This window comes from Neodiprion lecontei, chromosome 3 (assembly GCF_021901455.1).
Source record: "Neodiprion lecontei isolate iyNeoLeco1 chromosome 3, iyNeoLeco1.1, whole genome shotgun sequence".
NCBI lineage: Eukaryota > Metazoa > Arthropoda > Insecta > Hymenoptera > Diprionidae > Neodiprion > Neodiprion lecontei.
Genome location: NC_060262.1, coordinates 30,646,173 through 30,665,242, shown reverse-complemented (window position 1 = coordinate 30,665,242; position 19,070 = coordinate 30,646,173). Strand labels below are relative to the sequence as shown.

At 38.8% G+C, this 19,070-nt stretch overlaps 1 protein-coding gene across 1 annotated transcript in view; it reads right to left on the bottom strand.

Moving 5' to 3' along the window:
• LOC107226302 (nuclear pore complex protein Nup88) overlaps positions 1-19,070 on the bottom strand; it is a 124,086-nt gene that overhangs the window by 26,151 nt on the left and 78,865 nt on the right. The window contains exon 3 of the mRNA XM_046733755.1: positions 1,339-1,508. Within this exon, the coding sequence (XP_046589711.1) occupies positions 1,339-1,508 (170 nt within the window). The remainder of the gene's footprint in view (positions 1-1,338; positions 1,509-19,070) is intronic.

The following is a 19,070-nucleotide window of genomic DNA, read 5'->3' as shown; positions in this document are numbered from 1 at the left end:
TTCGTGTGTCACGTGTATATATTTACCTAGAAAGTATACCTCAAATATGTATATGTGTGCACGTTCTAGGTTACAACGGTGCCTGGGTATGAATGCGTCGGAGAATATTATACGTCCGATTGTGTAAATTTGGCGGAACACTCACCGGGACGCTAAAGGAAGAGCGAGTCCAGTGTGAGTGCAGAATTTGAAACGAAAAATTTCACTTCTGAATCCTGCCTTTGTTTTGTACGTTACGTATTCTTTTGGCATGCCAAGTAATGTAATTAGTGAGAACTGTCGGTATCATAAAAAGTTCAAAGGACGAAGTCGTTATCAACGTTTTTTATTTCCGTCCTTCAAAGCAAACGATACTTAGGTCGACTAATCACAGTTTTTCACAACATAGTGAAAATACATTTAGATACGAAACTGGAGTGGAAAAAAACAATAATTAAGAAGAGTCAAATGATGAGGGTTTTAGGCACGAAGAGTTAGATATGTTATAATAATAAATGTGAAATGTGAAATGTGGAAAGTAATGCCTAAGTAAGTTGGAAACGTGCGACATGTGAACGCCGTCAGCAGGATCATGTTCGCGAAAAGATTGGATACCGACAGCATCGCAACTTGCGGACGGTTATCTCTAATAAGGCCACTAATTACGTGACATTATAATTGCCCGAAAGATTAGATCCTCGGGAGTTGGGCTGCGGGTGGGTGGCATGTGTTGTTGATGAGGCGGTTAGTATTCAGGGCTGCACCCCGCGCAGGACTTTTCAAAACTAACTAAGTAAAGCCCCGTTAATTCCATAAGAGGCTGCCTTATACCTTACATACCTTACACACAGTTACACCTCAGACCTCGTATACCTTATACCTCTCGCCCCGCTCGACGAACCCGACGAGAAGGGCTAGGCAGGACGGAAGGACGGAAGGACGGAAGGAAGGAAGGAAGGAAGGAAGGAAGGAAGGAAGACACGGTTTTGAGCATTATTATGACACCCCCGTAATTGCTAGATATTAGAACGCATCGCGAGGCGTTGCGAGAAACGATGCTGTCTCCAATTACGCTTTGGTATGTTGATAACGCCGCGAGTCGCTGGTTGTCACAACGTTTATTCGCATTTTCTTTTCCTAGCAACAACCCAGTTAAAATTTCACCTTTACTCGTCAGCTGTATTAATCACGGTTAGAGTGCCATCTTTTTACCGTCTATTTTCGACTATTATTTTCTTATTCAACGTATCCAATTAAGGTGCGAAAAAAGATCTTCAATGTTATCACCCACACCATGAGATTTTCACAAGTTCGAAAACGTGAAGATATGTTAAACGGTATGAAGGTGGTGAGACTCACCGACAGGAAATTACTTCTTTGCCACCTTGAAACAGAGCGTCTTTTCCCCATCGTTTTGGCAGCTCTACGACAGCTATCCCGCAGTTACCCCAGATTGCAAGTTGCGTTGTGGTTTCATTAATCTGCAAGTTTGTCACCTCGTACGTGGGAGGATCTGTGAGCAGTAATGTCTGAAAAGATAAAAAGTAAATTACGATTAGCATTCGATGTTACCGTTGCACTATCTAGGATTGAATCCTATTAGTTTGCTATTCCGAAGCGGGATGATTATTTGGAACCAGTGTTTCAGGGACCAGTGATAGTACTTGGAAAGACCAGATACGTTTTGATATTCCATTATTGCATGGGTTTCAATCGACACGTCGGTTCTCTTCGTCATTCAGATTGTTTTGTTATTATATGTACGTACAGACTCTGAGGGTTCGGAGAAAAAAAGGAGACAAAAAACATCAATTAAGTGTTGAAATATGCATGCGAGTTTACAGAGGGTATTCCTAACTCTGGAATGGATATGCCTTATCTTCAAAGATGTACGGTAAGGAGAGGTATACATATACATGTCTTGCCTAGCGACGAACGTAACTCACAAAATATCTGCTCAATTATTCACTCTGAGGGGCGGGAGACGTCTTCATTTTAAGAAGAAGTGCACCGTTGTGTGTGCGTCTGTGTGTGTGGGCGGCCTTTTACCCGAAATCATATTAGGATATATCTTACTTGAGACTTGAGTGGAATACAGTGAGCTTTGTGGCTTTATTACGAGTAAAAATTTTCCACAAAAGTATGAGCGTTGATATGACGATATTAATACGCGTTTGCGTCTACACGCATTATTATTTGTCATAAGATTTTCACGCGCCAATTTGGGGTGAAAAATCTCGTCGCCAAATATCGCACCAGCGGCTACAAGCAGGTGTTCTAATAATAATTTCCAATAATTTTTTTTCTCATTCCGACACACCGCATATTGAGATTATTATTATTATAACAACAACAATAGGATTAATAATAATGACAATAACTGTAACAGTACCAACAATAATTAATACATGCAGTAGAGAAACGATTTATAAAAAGAACAAACAGTTTACTTTGAACTCTTCGACGAAATTTATCGGCAAACTTGAGGCTTGTAAGACGTTTGCCAAACGAGAAAATTACTGCAAGGAATTCGATGCCATTCTCAAAAAAAGTTATATTGATTAAAAAAGTTTATAATACGAGGTCACCACTTATTCGTTCGTTACTTTGATTTTTATGTAGTCGCTGGCGTCTACTCGTGAATATGGTACCCAGACTCTCGATATTTAATTTCGCAGGAATTTCTACGTAGCCCGTCTCAAAGTAACTTTGGGAAGGGTATCAGCCCATGGAGACGCGATTGCTTCTCAGGGCACGGAACTTGCGTTGGTTTTATTACTTTCAAAAACTCAAGCAGCCTTCTTGGACAAAGCCACGTTTCACTTTACACTCACTGGAAGTACCAAAAGCGGTTTATACACACGGTATTTTCGCGTGGATGATTCGATTTCTGCATCTTCATTAGGCTTCCTATCCAACAACAAGTGTGTAATCCCGTTCCCAGGCCCGAAACTGCCTGTTTTAGGTTTTACAGAGTTCAGGATGTGCTCTGGTCGATTTCGACGTTGACGTATATATTGCCAAATATGTAAATCCATGTATCACAAACGTGAAAAAGGGCTCAACAGCGCGATTTTGAATTCAATTCTGAGCAAAAACACTACAATACAATATCATTTGATGCAGAAATAAAGAATTTGATATTTCGAGATACATACCTACGTCAACGTCGAAATCGACCAGGGCACCTCCTTAAGGGAGTCGTCTAGTGTGAAGGCTGTTGTTATAAAAGGTTTTTTGGGTATTTTTTCAAGACAATCGTTGAAATAAAATGATTCTCATAATATATTTATCGACATTTAAACAAACTTTGTCAATTGTTTGGACACGACTCAGTTTGAAAAAAAAAAAAAAACGATTTGAATTTTCTTTCCATATGTTTAGCTCGTAAATCAAAAACTACCGTATGGTCGAAGCTTCTTCAATTCGAAGTTACTTCGGATTTTCGTATTGGTTTCAATGATCTAGGATGGGAGTTCCAGGTCTATTATGAATTTTTGAAATGAGAACTCACAATGATTGAGCTGTCGAATCGTAATATCGTTTATTAGCTCATATGGGAAAAGCCTGAGGCATAAAAACCCATGACGTTACAACGATCTTTATATGATATCAAATCGGCCTAGTGTAAACGGACGTTGTCCGTTTGACTCACACTATCGCAATCTCGTGTACACGATACGTTGGTTTCACATTTTTTTTTCTTTTCGTGTATCCGTACCGGGGGATCTTGAGCTGTTGCCGTCCCCTCGGTCAGATGTTCATTGTCAAAGGATCGGAGAATCTCGCACCGTTGCCGTTCTCTCGATCTTTATGACAAGAACTGTTGTCGTCAATCTCGTTAGGTTGAATGTGTATCGGCCTTAGGCCTTGACGTGAACGTGTTTTCCGGAGCGCGTCGTTCTGGCGACTGATCCAAATTCGCGCGCGCGCCTGCTCACTCGTCAGCGAGAAATCAGGTACCAGTGCTGCCATGAACCGATGGAGCGCGGCGATCTCGAGAAACTACGACGGCGCGATATCCAAACGACTTTCAGTCACCAAACAACTACCAAAGCCGTCATGATTGTCCTAGTTCACGCGATACGTATAGGTATAATAAAGATGCCGTAAAAAATTGAGCAGGATCGGTCTAGTGCTTTTTGAGATATCATGTCTACACTTTTGAATAAAGGATGTTTTGAGAAAAACGCGTTTTAACGTCAGCGTGTTTAAAGTTTTGACCTCGGTTTTGACGTCGATTTCTGTATAAAATGGCATGGAAATTTTGCTTACCATTATTCTGCAATTCCTGGGACATATAGGAGGTTCACTAACGCACATTTGAAGCCTCCTCATAGGCTGATCATTCTAGTCTTGAACTAGCTCTATTGAGATGCACACTGTGCATTGTATCACTCAAGTGCTCATAACTTCTTCAATTTTTGAAAATTTGGCATCGGCTTTGGGCCAAAATATTCTTTAAAAATGTAGCTTATAATAATATGCAAATAAACGGAAAACGATTTTTTTTAAATTTCAGGACGAGGCGACCCTCTCAATGCCAAATGCTGCGCTGTGACATGTTGGTATACCTTCATGAATATATGAATATATAAAAATTGAAGGGAAAAATTGAAACTGATACCGTATAATAATATAACAAGGAGCCGAAGACAAAGTTATCATTGCTATTATTTCATATTATACTTTGCACCGTCCGTAACGTTGATTGAAAATTGAAAAGAGAATCTGATAGACTGGAGGGAGAGCGAGCTCACCGCACCGTGAAATTATTAATATTCCGTCCAAACTCTCTTAAGACGGTCCAAAACGTATCTTGGGAGAAAAAAAAATCACAGTTCATTATCACCGGGATAAAGGGCCGCGAGACAGTCATTCGACCTTCAAGGACGAACGAGTTTATTACCGAGTGCTGCCAAGTTTCCGTAACCAAACACGATTATTTTTCCATATTATCGTGCAAATCGACAATCTACATTCTCAAAAATTTAAATCGGCAGATCGCAGCCTGTGTGAGCTGTGATAAATTAAAACTCTAATCGGATCAAATAGCAATATCCGCCTCGGGCTGACTCCTTATTGAGTTAGACAGAAATCAATCAATTTCGCTGGCGATCACACGGTAACTATATTTTGCCTTCAGGCAAATTGTTACCAAACCTGATATAAGCAAAGAGCAATTAATTGTTACTCTCACTCGCCTGTTCGTCCAAACTGACGAACAGAGTACCTGCATCTTTCAAATAATATAATCATTGTATAACGTACGTTACTTTGAATGAGAGAAAAGACCGCAAGTAGATTGCTGGGACTATTTAAACAACAAATTGGTTGTTGCGAAATTTTTACATTTTGACAGAATCAGTCTACCTGAGATTAATTTGTATTCGATTTCATGCCCATGACGCTATGCAAAATTCAGTACATAGGTATATGAGAATGTGAAATCAATATATGTAAATATATGTTACCTCTGAATCGGTCTGTCCTGTTTGGTTTCATCAGAGTCATTAATTAAAGTTCTCCACGGATTAGAGTCCATGCCGCAACGAAACAATTTGCATTGGACGGCTGAACGCATACAGTATTTGTAGATCTTCACCGTGATGGACTGCAGACGTTGTTTGAGTGCATTTGGTGTTGCCGAATAAAGTTTGTATTCTCAAAAGAGCTTCCCTCGTTAAAACAAATTCCCTGGAGCCAAGAAACAGCGAGCAACGAGCAAAGAGCAAGGCGCAAGGAGACGGTGGATTACCAAGTACCTTCTCTCAGTGCGACGAACACATTTATTAACAGCTTCCACCCTCTGTATACTTTGGTAGCTGTCTACTGTCTTGTCCGGGGTTGGAACGAAAAAAGACGTCACATTGTCGACGCCTTATTAATCCGGAAGCGAGGATGGGAGGTGAGAGAGGGCGAGCTTTGAAGAAATTAAAAGAACAGAGCGTATAATGTGAATACATCCATCCACTCCCTCCGCCGGCGCCCCTAACCATTTTTTCTTCGCCCCAGCCAAGTATGAGGCAGATAGACATCTTGAGCCTTGTCACGGTTTAAACGCGATGGTATACCGGGGTATTTTTAGCTGCAGAGTGATTCGATTATTTCTTACGTCGACTTTTGAGCTCTCGACATTTCGCTTCACTATGCATGGATAGCGTGTCCTTGGGGAAATTAGAATTAGGTAAGTATTCCTCGATTATTGACTGTGAATTTATTCGTACACTCACCATTCTCAGTAACGATTGTCATCTCTCTAACTGCTGGATGCTCAAACTGAACGAAGTTTTCTGACTTCAATGTGAGCTGACCAAGCAGTAGCAATTTTTACATTTCTTCGTACTAAATTTAATACAAAATCGGGGTTGGTGTAGTAGGTTTTGAGGAAGTCGTTGGCAGGTTATAAAATTAAAGAAATTACGAGATAAATTTGTGCGAAGACTGTGATAAAACAAAGAAAAAAAATATCTATTTTAATAAAACAATGAGAAAAGGAAAGATGAGTGATGGATATTGAATAAGAGAAGGATGACCGAAGACGAAAATAACAGGGAGAGAACTATGTGATCCTAGGCTGTTCCAAGGACCTCGTGGAGCTTCCTGGCTGCGATAGGAGAGGTCTCTTCCAACGCGCTCAAAAGGGATGCGTCTTGGTGGGTATTACTAAACGTTGGTCCCAGACACTTGGTCCGGGGTTTCGGCCAGGCCATCGAAAGACCGCAAAATTATAAGCCTGAGTCCCCGATACTCGGTTGCTTCCCAGGCTACTTGAGGAGCATTTCTTAGGTCCTTGAGCCCGTTGTCTGGTATTATGCTTATCTTAAGATATTCTAGCTTACTCTGTTTATTTACAAATATTTTCCGGAGCAGAATGGAGTTTTGGGATTTTTTTGCCCTCATCGCCAGCGAGGCGCGCGTACGAAATTAACGTAGTTTTACAACAGTGTGTGACGTAGTTATTGTATTAGAACTTGTTCTAAGTTGTGAGGAACCGTTTAACGTTTCCGAAGATCTTATATTCTGACAAAAAAACAATAAAGTAAATAACACCAGATTTTTCACCGTCATAATCACACCTAGAACTTTTTCTCCAAGTTTTAGGTTTCAGCTTTAAAGCATTAAACGAATCCATCCAGACGTAAACAGGGTTAGATTTGGTTGTGCGGAAGAGAGATAAATTTGTCAAAGGGTGATCGATATAGTTTTTTTAATGTTCATTATAAACAGAGTCAAGGTACTCGTATTTCCGTCACTGTGTACGAATACAAGGGGGAAACTATTGCCAAATTCAGATTAGCAAAACTTACCCCGTTATGAATAACTTACAATTAGATTCGATTTAAAGTAGCATATGATAACAGGCAAGGAATTAGATTTTCCGTATACAGATTGTCATAAACACGATGATTGACTTTTTTCAAGTGCACGTACGGCGATATAAATGAGGAAATACGTGTGTATGACCTGAATAAAATGTATATATTACAAATAAATTTTTTCACAACTAATGCATGAGATTCACAAATAACTTCGTTCCATTCGGCGAGGTAAGATGAGGCTTTTTGTAGCACATTTGTGTAACGCTTCGGTAGTGATTGAAGATTTTTGAAACAGAGACACATGTGTCAGTGATTTTGTCAATTCTGAACCTTGGCTATGATTCATCAAAGATTCTGCGTGCTAACTCTGTATTTTACAAGGACATTTATCTGTGTTTCCCTCTTGTTTTAACATTTTATTTGTATACATTCTTTCAATAACGTCGTAAGAACGACCAATTACAATGTTCATATCGGAAATTGCTCTGATTTGCATGGTATTAATTGAAGATTCATTATCCTCGCTTTCACGGCCATTTTCACGAGGTGGTATCAGATAGGATATCGCGGCAAAGATAGCTTCCATCGACGTCCCGGATTTGTTAACTGCTTCGATTTCTGCACTATCGGTATCGCATTCAATATCGCCATCGTGTTGTTGATTTATTCGCGCTGGAAGAAAAAGAAATTTTGTCATAGCCTGGGCTGCGTAGACTACAACTTTCTGTACGATTTCAATTTCATCTCGTATTCCAGAAAAATGTCCTTGGTTCATTGACTCCACGATGCTATAAGTGAGCGCAATCCATTGTTTTATTGCGACGGATGTTGAGTAAACAGCGGGTTTCACGGCAGACGAAAATTCGGGCAGTATTTGTTGAGTTATTTCAAAAAAAGTGCTAATCGAAATCTCGAGGAAACCAAATGTTTTATCCATACAACGATCAATCGAAGAGGTGTTATTACTCGCGTCCTTTATGTTACCAAACATATTCATGAATGCATTATTGATCATGGAAAACGATTTTTCCCGGCCTTTTTGTATCATAGATAAACCATCCATCAGTCTCGGCTTCTTTGATTGCACGGATATGGAAAGAAATTGCAGTGGGTGAAATATATCGATAACTATACTTTTCATCAGGTTGTAGGTTCTCTTTTTGGCGGCGGTGATGCGGGTTGAAATGAGATCATTTTCCATTCGAGTCAGTGGGTAGGCTTGATTGATAACGTTGCGAATGACACTGCACACTGAGTCAAATGCAGCTATGATGGTCTCAACTGTTCTCTTTCTGTATTCATAAATCATACTTCCGAGTTGAGTGTTGTTCTTTTGGCCGAATGCATTGAACATATGTTTCATTGCAGCCGTGAAGTTCGAAGTTGCTTGTTCCTGGAAGTCTCTGACTTCAGCTAGAATTCCGGCACAATTTTGACAGTATACTAGCAGGGTCGACTGGTAAATAACCTCAATCACATTGGTAAAATGGTAATGCATTGCTGACCTTGCTGTTTCAGCTGTTGCTGAAGCTCCAGGATTGATGGTTAAAAATGTATCCATCATTAAGTTGCTTGCACTTATTAATTTATTGATTATTTCAGTCAAGTTGACCTCTGGAGCTGCGATGGAGTAATTCGTCGGCAAATAATATTTACTTCCATTCTGATTTGTGATTATAATTTTGGCTAAGAAAGTTTCTATTATTTCAAATATCATTGTAAATGCATCGCGAAAATCAAAAGACGCTTTCGTTTCGTTATTTTGAATAAGAATAATGGATGTGATTTTAGACCGGTCAGGGGAATTTTCGTTCACGAGAAGAAGTCGTATTGCGTTGAAAAAATGTTCAATGACGCTCTGGAATGCGGAGCTTAAATCGGAGCGTGCTATTATAATCTGAGCTGAAAGCTTCGCATAATTGACGTTGGTCACTGTAGAAGCCTCAACCACAAGCTCAAGTACTTGGTCCATACCAATCAATAGCGTCTCAAATTGTGAAGTTGCGTTTACTCGTGATTCGTCAATCACAGTTTGAATTTCATCCGAATACTTTTGGCCGTTTTGAATCGCCGTGAAGACAGCTTGAACTATATTCCGAGCGGTGGAAGGTATTGAATTATGAAAAGTTTCAATTTCCCCTGACGATTTTACTGCATCAAAAAAATTACTTACAAGTTTTTTCAATGCAAAATCTATCATAAAACTAGATGTCATAGCACTTGAGGATGTTCCGGAATCGGTTATTGTAGCCATACGCAACACGACGTGACTAAAGTCCTTGAAGTTGTCATACGTTTCGTCTTTTGCAATATTAATGTTGCAAGACTCAAATTCAGATGCGCTTATGTATTCGCTATCAGCTTTATTTATCTCGGATATCGCTGCATTCGTGATACTGACAGTAACCGTTTGGGCAGCAGCCGTTGCCATTTCCTGACCCGAGTCGATAACGGAGAAGTGTCCGAACAAGTCAACACCACTTCCGGAAAGAGCGAGAGATTTCAATTTAATTGCGGTATGGATCAAATTCATCCTTTTTCTGACCGTGGCTATTGTTTTGTTCCTGTATTCTTCCAGCGTACGGCAACAACCCTGATTTTCAGGGTTAATTCCGAAAGCAGCCTTGGCCAAGATTTCCATTCCACTAAATATAAATTCTTTTTCAATCGTATTTTCTGAAATAACACTTAGCTGGATCTCCTTAAATAAAGCTTCAATTTGAGATTCGTATTTTTGGACGCCTTGTATTTTCATGAAAAGTTTCTCAATCATAGTATAGGTTGCAGAAATTGATGCGTGTAGATTATCTCCTAGTTTAGCTAAGACCTCCGAATAGCTGTCACTACACTGGTTTGAAGTATTTATTATGAGATAAATTGAGGCAAAAATATGATCAACTTCCATCATTGAGTAGTAGTCGACGACGTATCGGATGTTTGTGTTCGCCGAGGATGCCGCTGGTTGCGTTCCGGCAATTGTATTTGACACAATCAAATATGCACTATCAAAGGCGGTAAGTGTTTTGTTTTTGGCCACTCGAATTTTATTCGAGACATGCTGACTCAAGATTCCATTTTCGTCAATAAGTCTAGCCAAAATGTCACCTTGGAGATCAAAAATATGACCGATTCCTTCTATAGACAGACGAGTTGCTGTCTCTAGGTCAGCTTTTATTCCACAGTAGTCGATGTCAAACGAAGAACCGGAAGCAGTAATTGGTTGCACTAATCCGAGAGAGCACTGTGCAATTACCACGAGCACTATGAAAGTACTGATTTGGATTTTCATTTTTACAGAATAACATTTTTTTGTACAAGGCGTAGCTTATATAGAGGTCTAAATTTGTAACGTATATTAATACAGTTGCTGTTCAACCGTTCATACAGTTTTTTGAAAAACTAGGCCGGCTGTAGACGTCTGAACAAACAATTACAAGTATACTTAGCCTGTATGTTTGGTTAATGTAGTATTTGGAGCGTGACTCGATTTAGTCTAAATTTGGAGCGTATTTATTCAATATAAATAGAACTATCATGTTATTTACAATAATTTTTTCGGCTTCTTTCATGCGCAGTAATACTTCGGCGCATACGTATTACTAAGAACTTTCATCAGTGTTTTTTGTTGCTAGCATTTTTCCACTCGATCTTACAAACGTATGGGAACATCTCTTTTAACGTCAAGTTACGTCTATGTAAATAATGTCGAAAACATTTTCGTTTCCGGCATGATTGTGGTGGAAAGTATAACGTAACGAATGCTGCTGTAGAAGATTTTCTGGCTGATTGTACCTAAAAATCCTAGAGATTCGTAAATATTAAGTTTCATTGATGTAAATCATAAAATTAACATGGTTAACCCCTTGTAGCCCCGTGTAACATTTCTGTAACAAACTAAATAAGATCCTACGAAATCCATACGGAAGGTATTAATGACAAGTCCTTAAATGCTATTTATTTTAAAATTTATGATTTTGGGCTACAAGGAGTTAAATACCTAGTCTAGAGAATTTAATTCGCTGCAATGCGTGTATATAATTGATAGAAACATAAAAGCCTATTCCATAGTCATAGACGATTATATGACGCAATTTTCAATTAAGGATTTCGCTCACTAATACAATTTGGAATTCACTAAAATTCGTGAGTTTGTGTCAATGCAAAAAAGAATAATCTCAGATATTTTATAGCGTAAGTAATTTATGGAACGTATTAAATTACTGACTTACGTAGGTCATCAAAGTTCTTCAAGTAACACTGTCCAACACTGTGTGAGTAATCAATCGTCGAAGAATCAATCTTTCGTACATAAGATGTGATGAATAGGAAAAAATAGGTTACACGTGTCTCAATACAATACATTAGTTTCGGAACGCAATTAGGCCAACGGCAGATGAACACTTCCATAGTATTACACAAAATTCATAACGGAACACGATTTTATCCGAAAGACGGTCTGTCTTCGATTGAACAATTCTGGAAAAGTGGGACATTTAACGCAGCGTTAAGAGTCACCCCCCCTCTACAGTCCACACGATACTTTATCTAACAATACCATATTTTCCGAGCTTTCCTTCTAAACTGATTTATTAGAGGTGCTACTACGGGAAAGTGTGGGAGGGGGGGTCCAGTAACTTAATACTATATAAATAAAAAAAAACAACAAACAAAGCATGACTAAAATAACATTTAAAAAGAATAAAATCGGTTGAAATATATTGAAGTAACGGGTTTTATCGTTTAGAATTTTCACTTACAATGAACCAAGAATTGTTTAAAAAAAACATGATGATTTTTTGACGAGGTATCTTTGACTTTTAGACCAGATTTATCAATATTTTGTTGCTCAGCTGATTTAATTTCTCCGGGGGTCACGCAGTTTCAATTTTTTGCCGTTTTGGCGGTGGAGTAACGGACGACGATATTATAATATGTTGCCAATTTTTGATTTGTCTTGATCGATTATCCAATGTAACTCTGCAATATTGCTTGGTTTCCACCCATCATGACGTTTTAGAACCTTGATATTTGCGCCACTGTTGGCAAGCAGTGTTGCAGAGGTTTTCCGAAAGGAATGCCTTGTGCACGTTTTCGGGGTATGTAATTCAGTGTTTTTCAAACTCTCGGTCGCAATCCAGGTAAAAGTAAAAAGCAAGGGTTTTGGGTCTTAGAATATAGTCTCACTAAAAAGAGAATTAAATACATCGTTTGTAAAATTACTGATATAGTTTAATTATGGACCTAGGGGGGTCGCCAGATTCGTGTTACATGTAAAGCGGTCGCGAATTCAAGAAGATTGAAAAACACTGATCAGATTACCTTGTATTATATAATATAATATTTTTTGAAAATTTAAGAAGAATCGATCGTTCGTTACATTTCTTAGACGCAGTTCAACATATTTTTGTACTATTCCGGTGAATTGCTCTGTAATGACGAAGATGCGAGGTTTCGTTATTTTGGCGGTTCGAGATTAACGACCAGCAAGTCACCTTGTTATTTCGCAATGTCTTCGAGTTTGATATTGACCAATTCATTACTCCAGTAAGTTTTGGTGATTTAAAAAATGAGAGCAGCCTGTAATGTATGTATTATATTTAGATATACGAAAAAATTGAAAATTAATGTTGTAAATATGTATTGTACTTGAAAAATTACCTTCGTCGTCACATACTCATTATCCAGAGCCTGCGTCAAATTTTTTTCGATTTCTTCAGATGAATGTTTTCTCATGAAAGCTCTGAATGTCAGATAATTTCCAATGTCGATTTATTCTTCGATTTTTACAGTCGCTTTTCGCATGGAATAAGTGAACTATAGCTGACCGTGGAACTGGCTTGTCATATATACATATATATGTTGTATATTTCATACATATTAGGAAAATTTTTAAATCGTAGATATAATGTGTACATCTCTAACTCAGTCATTGCTAACGTACATCGCTGATAATGTTTATTATAAATAATGTTGAATAAATAAAATCACGGCACATTAAGCATGGCCGATTGGAATTACCGACTTGTTGAATATTCGCCGCTTCTACGATTTCAGAACTTATTACACTTCCCACAGGGAGTTAGGGGCGTGTAAAAGCACAACCGTAATCCGGGAAAACCTATTCCATCAGATACCTTTCCGTAAATATGGCACAATTTAACGAGGTCATTTTCAGGCGACAGGAGCCCATTCATGATGCACAACGATATGAAAATAATGCACAAGAACTTGAAATACAAGTTCGGAAATTGGGCGATTTCCGGTGAGTGCGAAGTTTGCAGTGTAATTCGCTAAGGCGACTACTACTTAGTGTGAGAGACCCAGATAGACTCGGACAAGCTAGAATGGGTAATTCTTGTATAAAAATTGCATCTAGTTAGTTTTGAATTAAACGGTTTGGAAACCCTAAGAATGTTAGGAATTGCGACTTGCCTTGATGAATATCGAATCTTGGAATTGCTTACGTACATCGTATTATAGTAGCTTTAAAACCCTCACTCGTTAAAGCTCGCCCGGGGTCGGATGCCTTAGTGTAACTGGTTTTTGTGTTCGTGCGCTAGCTACGCTCGCTTACTCGTTGTCAGTGTTTTACCAGATGATACGAGATTTACCAGATACCTCACGCCCTCGATGCTTGAGGATTGTTCAATGGGTAATAAATGTTAGTCCGCTAGTCCGGGAAGTCGAGTTTCATCAAGTAGCGGACCTCGAGTGCAGTAACTACGAAGCGCTAGTCCTGGATGTCGAAATCCACAAGGTAAAGGACCTGGACAGCCAAAACCACGGAGCGCTTGTCCTGGAAGTCGAGTTTCACCAGGTAGCGTACCTGAAGTGCAGAAACTACGGAGCACTTGTCCTGGAAGTTGAGTTTCAACAGGTAGCGTACCTGGAGCGCAGAAACCACAGAAAATTACTTGTAAAATTCAAAAGTCAGCATATCAAGGACCTGGACAGCCAAAACTACGGAGCGCGAGTCCTGGAGGTCGAGATCTATCAGGTAGCGGACCTAGAGCGCAGAAACTACAGAGCGCTTGTCCTGGAAGTCGTGTTTCATCAGGTAGCGGACCTGGAGCGTAGAATCCAGGAGGTAGAGAACCCGGCACTCGAAATCCGCGGAGCGCGATTCTCATACGTCCATTCTACTGCGCGGTTGTTTCCAGACTGAGGAATTCGGCTAGCTAATTTTCGTCGTCGACGGTTACTATAGATCGATGACGTCAAGAGAAAAAAAATTTTGGGTGACGTCACTTTCTGAACATCCGAACATCCGCACATCCAAAATTTGGTTTCGACTATAATACTATGTATGATATGTGACGTCTGATGTATGATGTATGATTTGTAGTTACTATAATACAGAGATTAATAAAAATTCGTACAGTTACGTCATATTTAGGTTGAATCAAATTGATGATTTGCAAAAGATACATTACATTATTATCATTACTACTACTACTGCTATTACTATTACTATCACTAGTGTTGTTGTTGTTGGTGTTTTCGTCCTCGTTATTCTAATTATTATTATTATTATTGTTATCATTATCAACATTATCATTACTATTTTATGAAAGGAAGGAATATAAAAATTATATTTGAATAACATACCTATTTTTATTTAAATTATTAATTTTAAGTGTTGTCAGACATGATATTTTTCAGTTAATAGGGCTTGTAAAATGTAACATAATATGATGTTAGTTCCGTAGTGACTTTCAACCAACGCAGATGCACAAATTCAGTTCTCTTGAAGTTGCTTTCATCACAAAAATAGGTACTTTTTATTCTATGAGAAGACAGTATCTACGATAAAGTTATTTTCCAGTAGAAAAGTTGACGGGCCAGGCAGCAGAATTTTACTGCGTAGAAAATTACTACGAAATGAATATGTAAATCTTCCTTTATAAACTAGCTTGTACCTCCGATTTCAGCTGTGAGTTACTAGAACGAAATGTCTACTTAGCTTCCGTGTCAAAGAGATTCAGTGATTTTGCACTAAGTACATAAATAATAATAATAATAATAATGATAATAATTTAAACAAGGGCGGTATTATCCATGAATTCATTCATCAAACAGTTCACTATAAAGTTGAAGACAACATCGCACATAGCCTTAAAATGGACTATCACTCTTGATTTGGCGACTTCTATTGAAGATGAGTAGTATTTAAAACGAGGATGTTTTTCGGGACGGAGGTTCTTCGTATAGTCTTCAAATGCAGCGAACATAGTTTCAAATGCAGCCTCGCTCTGGTTACCCGCTGAGAATTCTGCGTTATTGAGCTCATGTGTGGATTTATGGCTTTCCTGGTCGATTCGCATAGGTATAAATAAGTTTTTGACGATAACTTCGGATAAGCAGATTACTGTTCTTTGCATGATTACAATTTCACGGTAGATTCCAGAAAACATTCTTTGTAGGATCAATTGAACGATGGCATAAATACTTGAAGTGGCTGATCTTATTGCGACATACGTTGGGATCCGGACAGTTTTTACAGCTGAAGAAGTTTTGTGGAAGACTCTTGTTACTGCTTCTTGCATTGCGTCAACTGCTCTCTTTATGCAAATGTACGTCCTGTTCTGGGCGCGATCAATGATAATGGTATCATTAGATTGTGAATTGGAAGCGTCATTCTTGAACATATCAAATAGGGTGCTGATTCCTTCGGACATCCCATCGTATGCGATCTCTCGTTGCGTTTGTATTTCATTAATATAATGTAAATATCTGGACTGCCTCGTAGAAGTAAGTTGATACACAAAGTAGTCTTGTACAGCGTTGTACTCGGATTTGACTTCTTTTTTCTTATTGAGAAGGAAAGAATATCGTGAAATTTCAACGAGAAGTCGACTCAATTTGTTACCAATCCTAGAAGATGGATAAATTTGCCCGAGGAGAGCTTTGATTCCAGCAAATCCCGTTGTAGCTTCATTCAAAATTGCTTTATTGGCGTGATTTCGTTGTTGTTCGATCTTAATTCCAATTTGGCTATTGCTCGGCGAGTCGCAAACCAATGGCTCGAAAGTAGAATTGACGAAACGGGAACTGTAAGATTTTGCATCCTCCAGGATGGCAGTCAAGTTATCTAGGACGTTGGTACAGTTTTGACAGCAGTATAATTGTATTGCGTTATTCACCGCCGCAAGTAAATTCTTCGCTGCGTCACGTACTTCCGGCCGAGCTACTTCGACGTTGGCGGAAGCATCAGGTTTGCTCTCTACAATTGAGTTAAGAGGAATTTGTGCTGTGCTTAAGACAGCATTGGACAATTTCATATTCATAGCTTGAGCCGTGCTAGAATTATTGCACTGCAGATGAACCTCCTTTCCAGTTCGGACTGCGGCGTTAATTTGTTCCTGTATTTCGGCAATCATATTAAACACTTGATTGAATTCAGTGGAATATTCAAAGTAAGTTTTGTCCTGATTCTCTTGAATTTCTAATAATATATCCGTCTGTTCGGATAGACCGAATACATTATACAACGCAAGAATTCGCAAATTGTTGGTCATGTATTGAAATAGGCTCACAACATCCAAGTATGCACGAGTAGTAGATAATTGGATCTCAGATAAGACGACATCAGATCCATTCTGAGAACCTCTGCAATGAAAGGCCTCAAGTCCATTGAATATGTCATTTATTGCAAACTGGTATTGTTTGGTCGCATTCGCTTTGGAAGCGTCAAACGCACGTTGAATTTTCTCGGGAAACTTTTGGCCGTTCTTGATTACCATCGCGTAGCTTTGTTCCACCGAAGTTTTGGCAGCAGCAAGTGAATCGTTTCTCCTGTGTACGATCGTAGGTTGCGATGCGGTACAATTTGCGGTTTGGTTCAATCTAAGTACTGCAAATATGTTTTTAACTATTTGCTCCGATAAGTTGGTAAAACCTGAAGATTGGCAGGTCATAGAAGAAGTCGATGAAGATTCTCCGAAAAGTGATGAAATTATATTGAGATACAGTAAATCCGCTTTCTGGAAATCGGCAATTGTTTTATCTTCAGCAATATCAATCGTGGAGGATTTACAATCAGATGAACTTTTCTCATTGCAAGAAGTTTTGGTTATCTCCGATTCCATTGCATCAAAAATATTATCAATACCTGATCTAAGGCTGACAGACAGCATTTTTTGGACTGAATCAAGGTCAAAGAAGTTTTGCAACAACTCATTTTTGCTCGATGAATCACTGCTAGTAATCATTTGAAGTACACCGTACATATATTTTGTCTGCGACCTAAGTGGGAGCATTGATTTCTGTCGTGTTTCTTCCAACTTGCAGTAACAGTCCTCTCTTCGATCGCCATCGTCGGAACTAAAACCCGTAAGAATTTCAATTCCATCGTAAACAAAACCAAATACTTTAATGCATTCGGCAGCTGCTTTAGTTATGGCGTTCTCAATAACAGCTTCCATTCCAGGTTGGACTGCGTTCCTTTGTATTGGCAGGAAAGTTGCTCTAATCGCTGTGATGCATGCGGAACGGGTGGCGTTGCGTCTTTCGGCGATTTTAGCCTCCACTACAAAATCCCTACGATTACCTTGTAGATTTGATACTTCCATGATTGAATCAGTCACATTATTAATAAAGTTAGTTGTTTCAGACCGTACAATGCTTCGAGCCATACTATCCAGTGAAGAAGCTTGCGTTTTTGGCCTTGTAGCTATGTATGTGTTTATAACATTATCCAACCCCATCGTTAATGCACCGCTTGCTTTGTCTCGGGTCATCATGATATTGTAGAAATCATGTTGACAAACGTTGTCCGCTTCATCGGATAATTTTGTACCGATATCCCTCATAAGGGTAAAACAAAAATTGATACCTCTTTCCAACTCTAGTAGCGAATACTCTTCGCTTAATTGAATCACACGCGACGAATCACTCACGGATCCATACTGAGTTACAGACGTAGTAGTTGATTTCGTTCCAAAACAGCAAGATACTACCATTGAAAGCACCACAAACATAATACGTTGGTTTTCCATTTTGTTGGAATGTGGCTCTATTCATTTCTAATCGCTTTATATACTACTTTGTATTGTTGACAATATATTTAAATTTATGTCGATACAGGTGACGCTAAGTCAGTCGGATAATTATTTGATAAGCTAGACTAAATTTTAACATTTGAACGTGCTAAGCTGTAACTACTGTTTACGTTTGTATTAAAATTTAAAAGTAGTTCAATGAGTTTCTGTGGCATAAGGAATATAACCCAGTTTGATCTACATTAGATACATATTTGCGTATTGCAAATGTATTACCATAAGAAATTAAAAATTTCATACATGTATGTATTCACCCTGCGTGGAAGTAAAGGCTCGCACAGGCGCTTTTCACGAATACTCAATATTAAAATAAAATACCGAAAGAAACGAAATAATGAAATAAATAGAAAAGTAATTATTGACAATAAAAAATAATAACGCAAGAATTGTTGGGCGCCAGGCACTAACTGTAAGTGCCATGACACTAGAAACGGACAAAAACAAAATCTTAATAAATAAAAGGAAATTGAATAAACCTCAACCAAACGATATGCTCGGCCGTCATGTCAGTGAGTGATGAAGAGGAACGTGGGGGCGGAGAGTAAAAGGGTTACACACGCAAAACGAAATGGTTAATAGAAAAAATAGAAATTCCTTTTTGGGACAGGAATGGCAATCCTCGACTATACTACCTTGCACAAGCGGTCCCGAAATGGTTGAAATTACAGGATGCGATATCTACCACTTCGTCCGCGTCGCGGCGGGATCA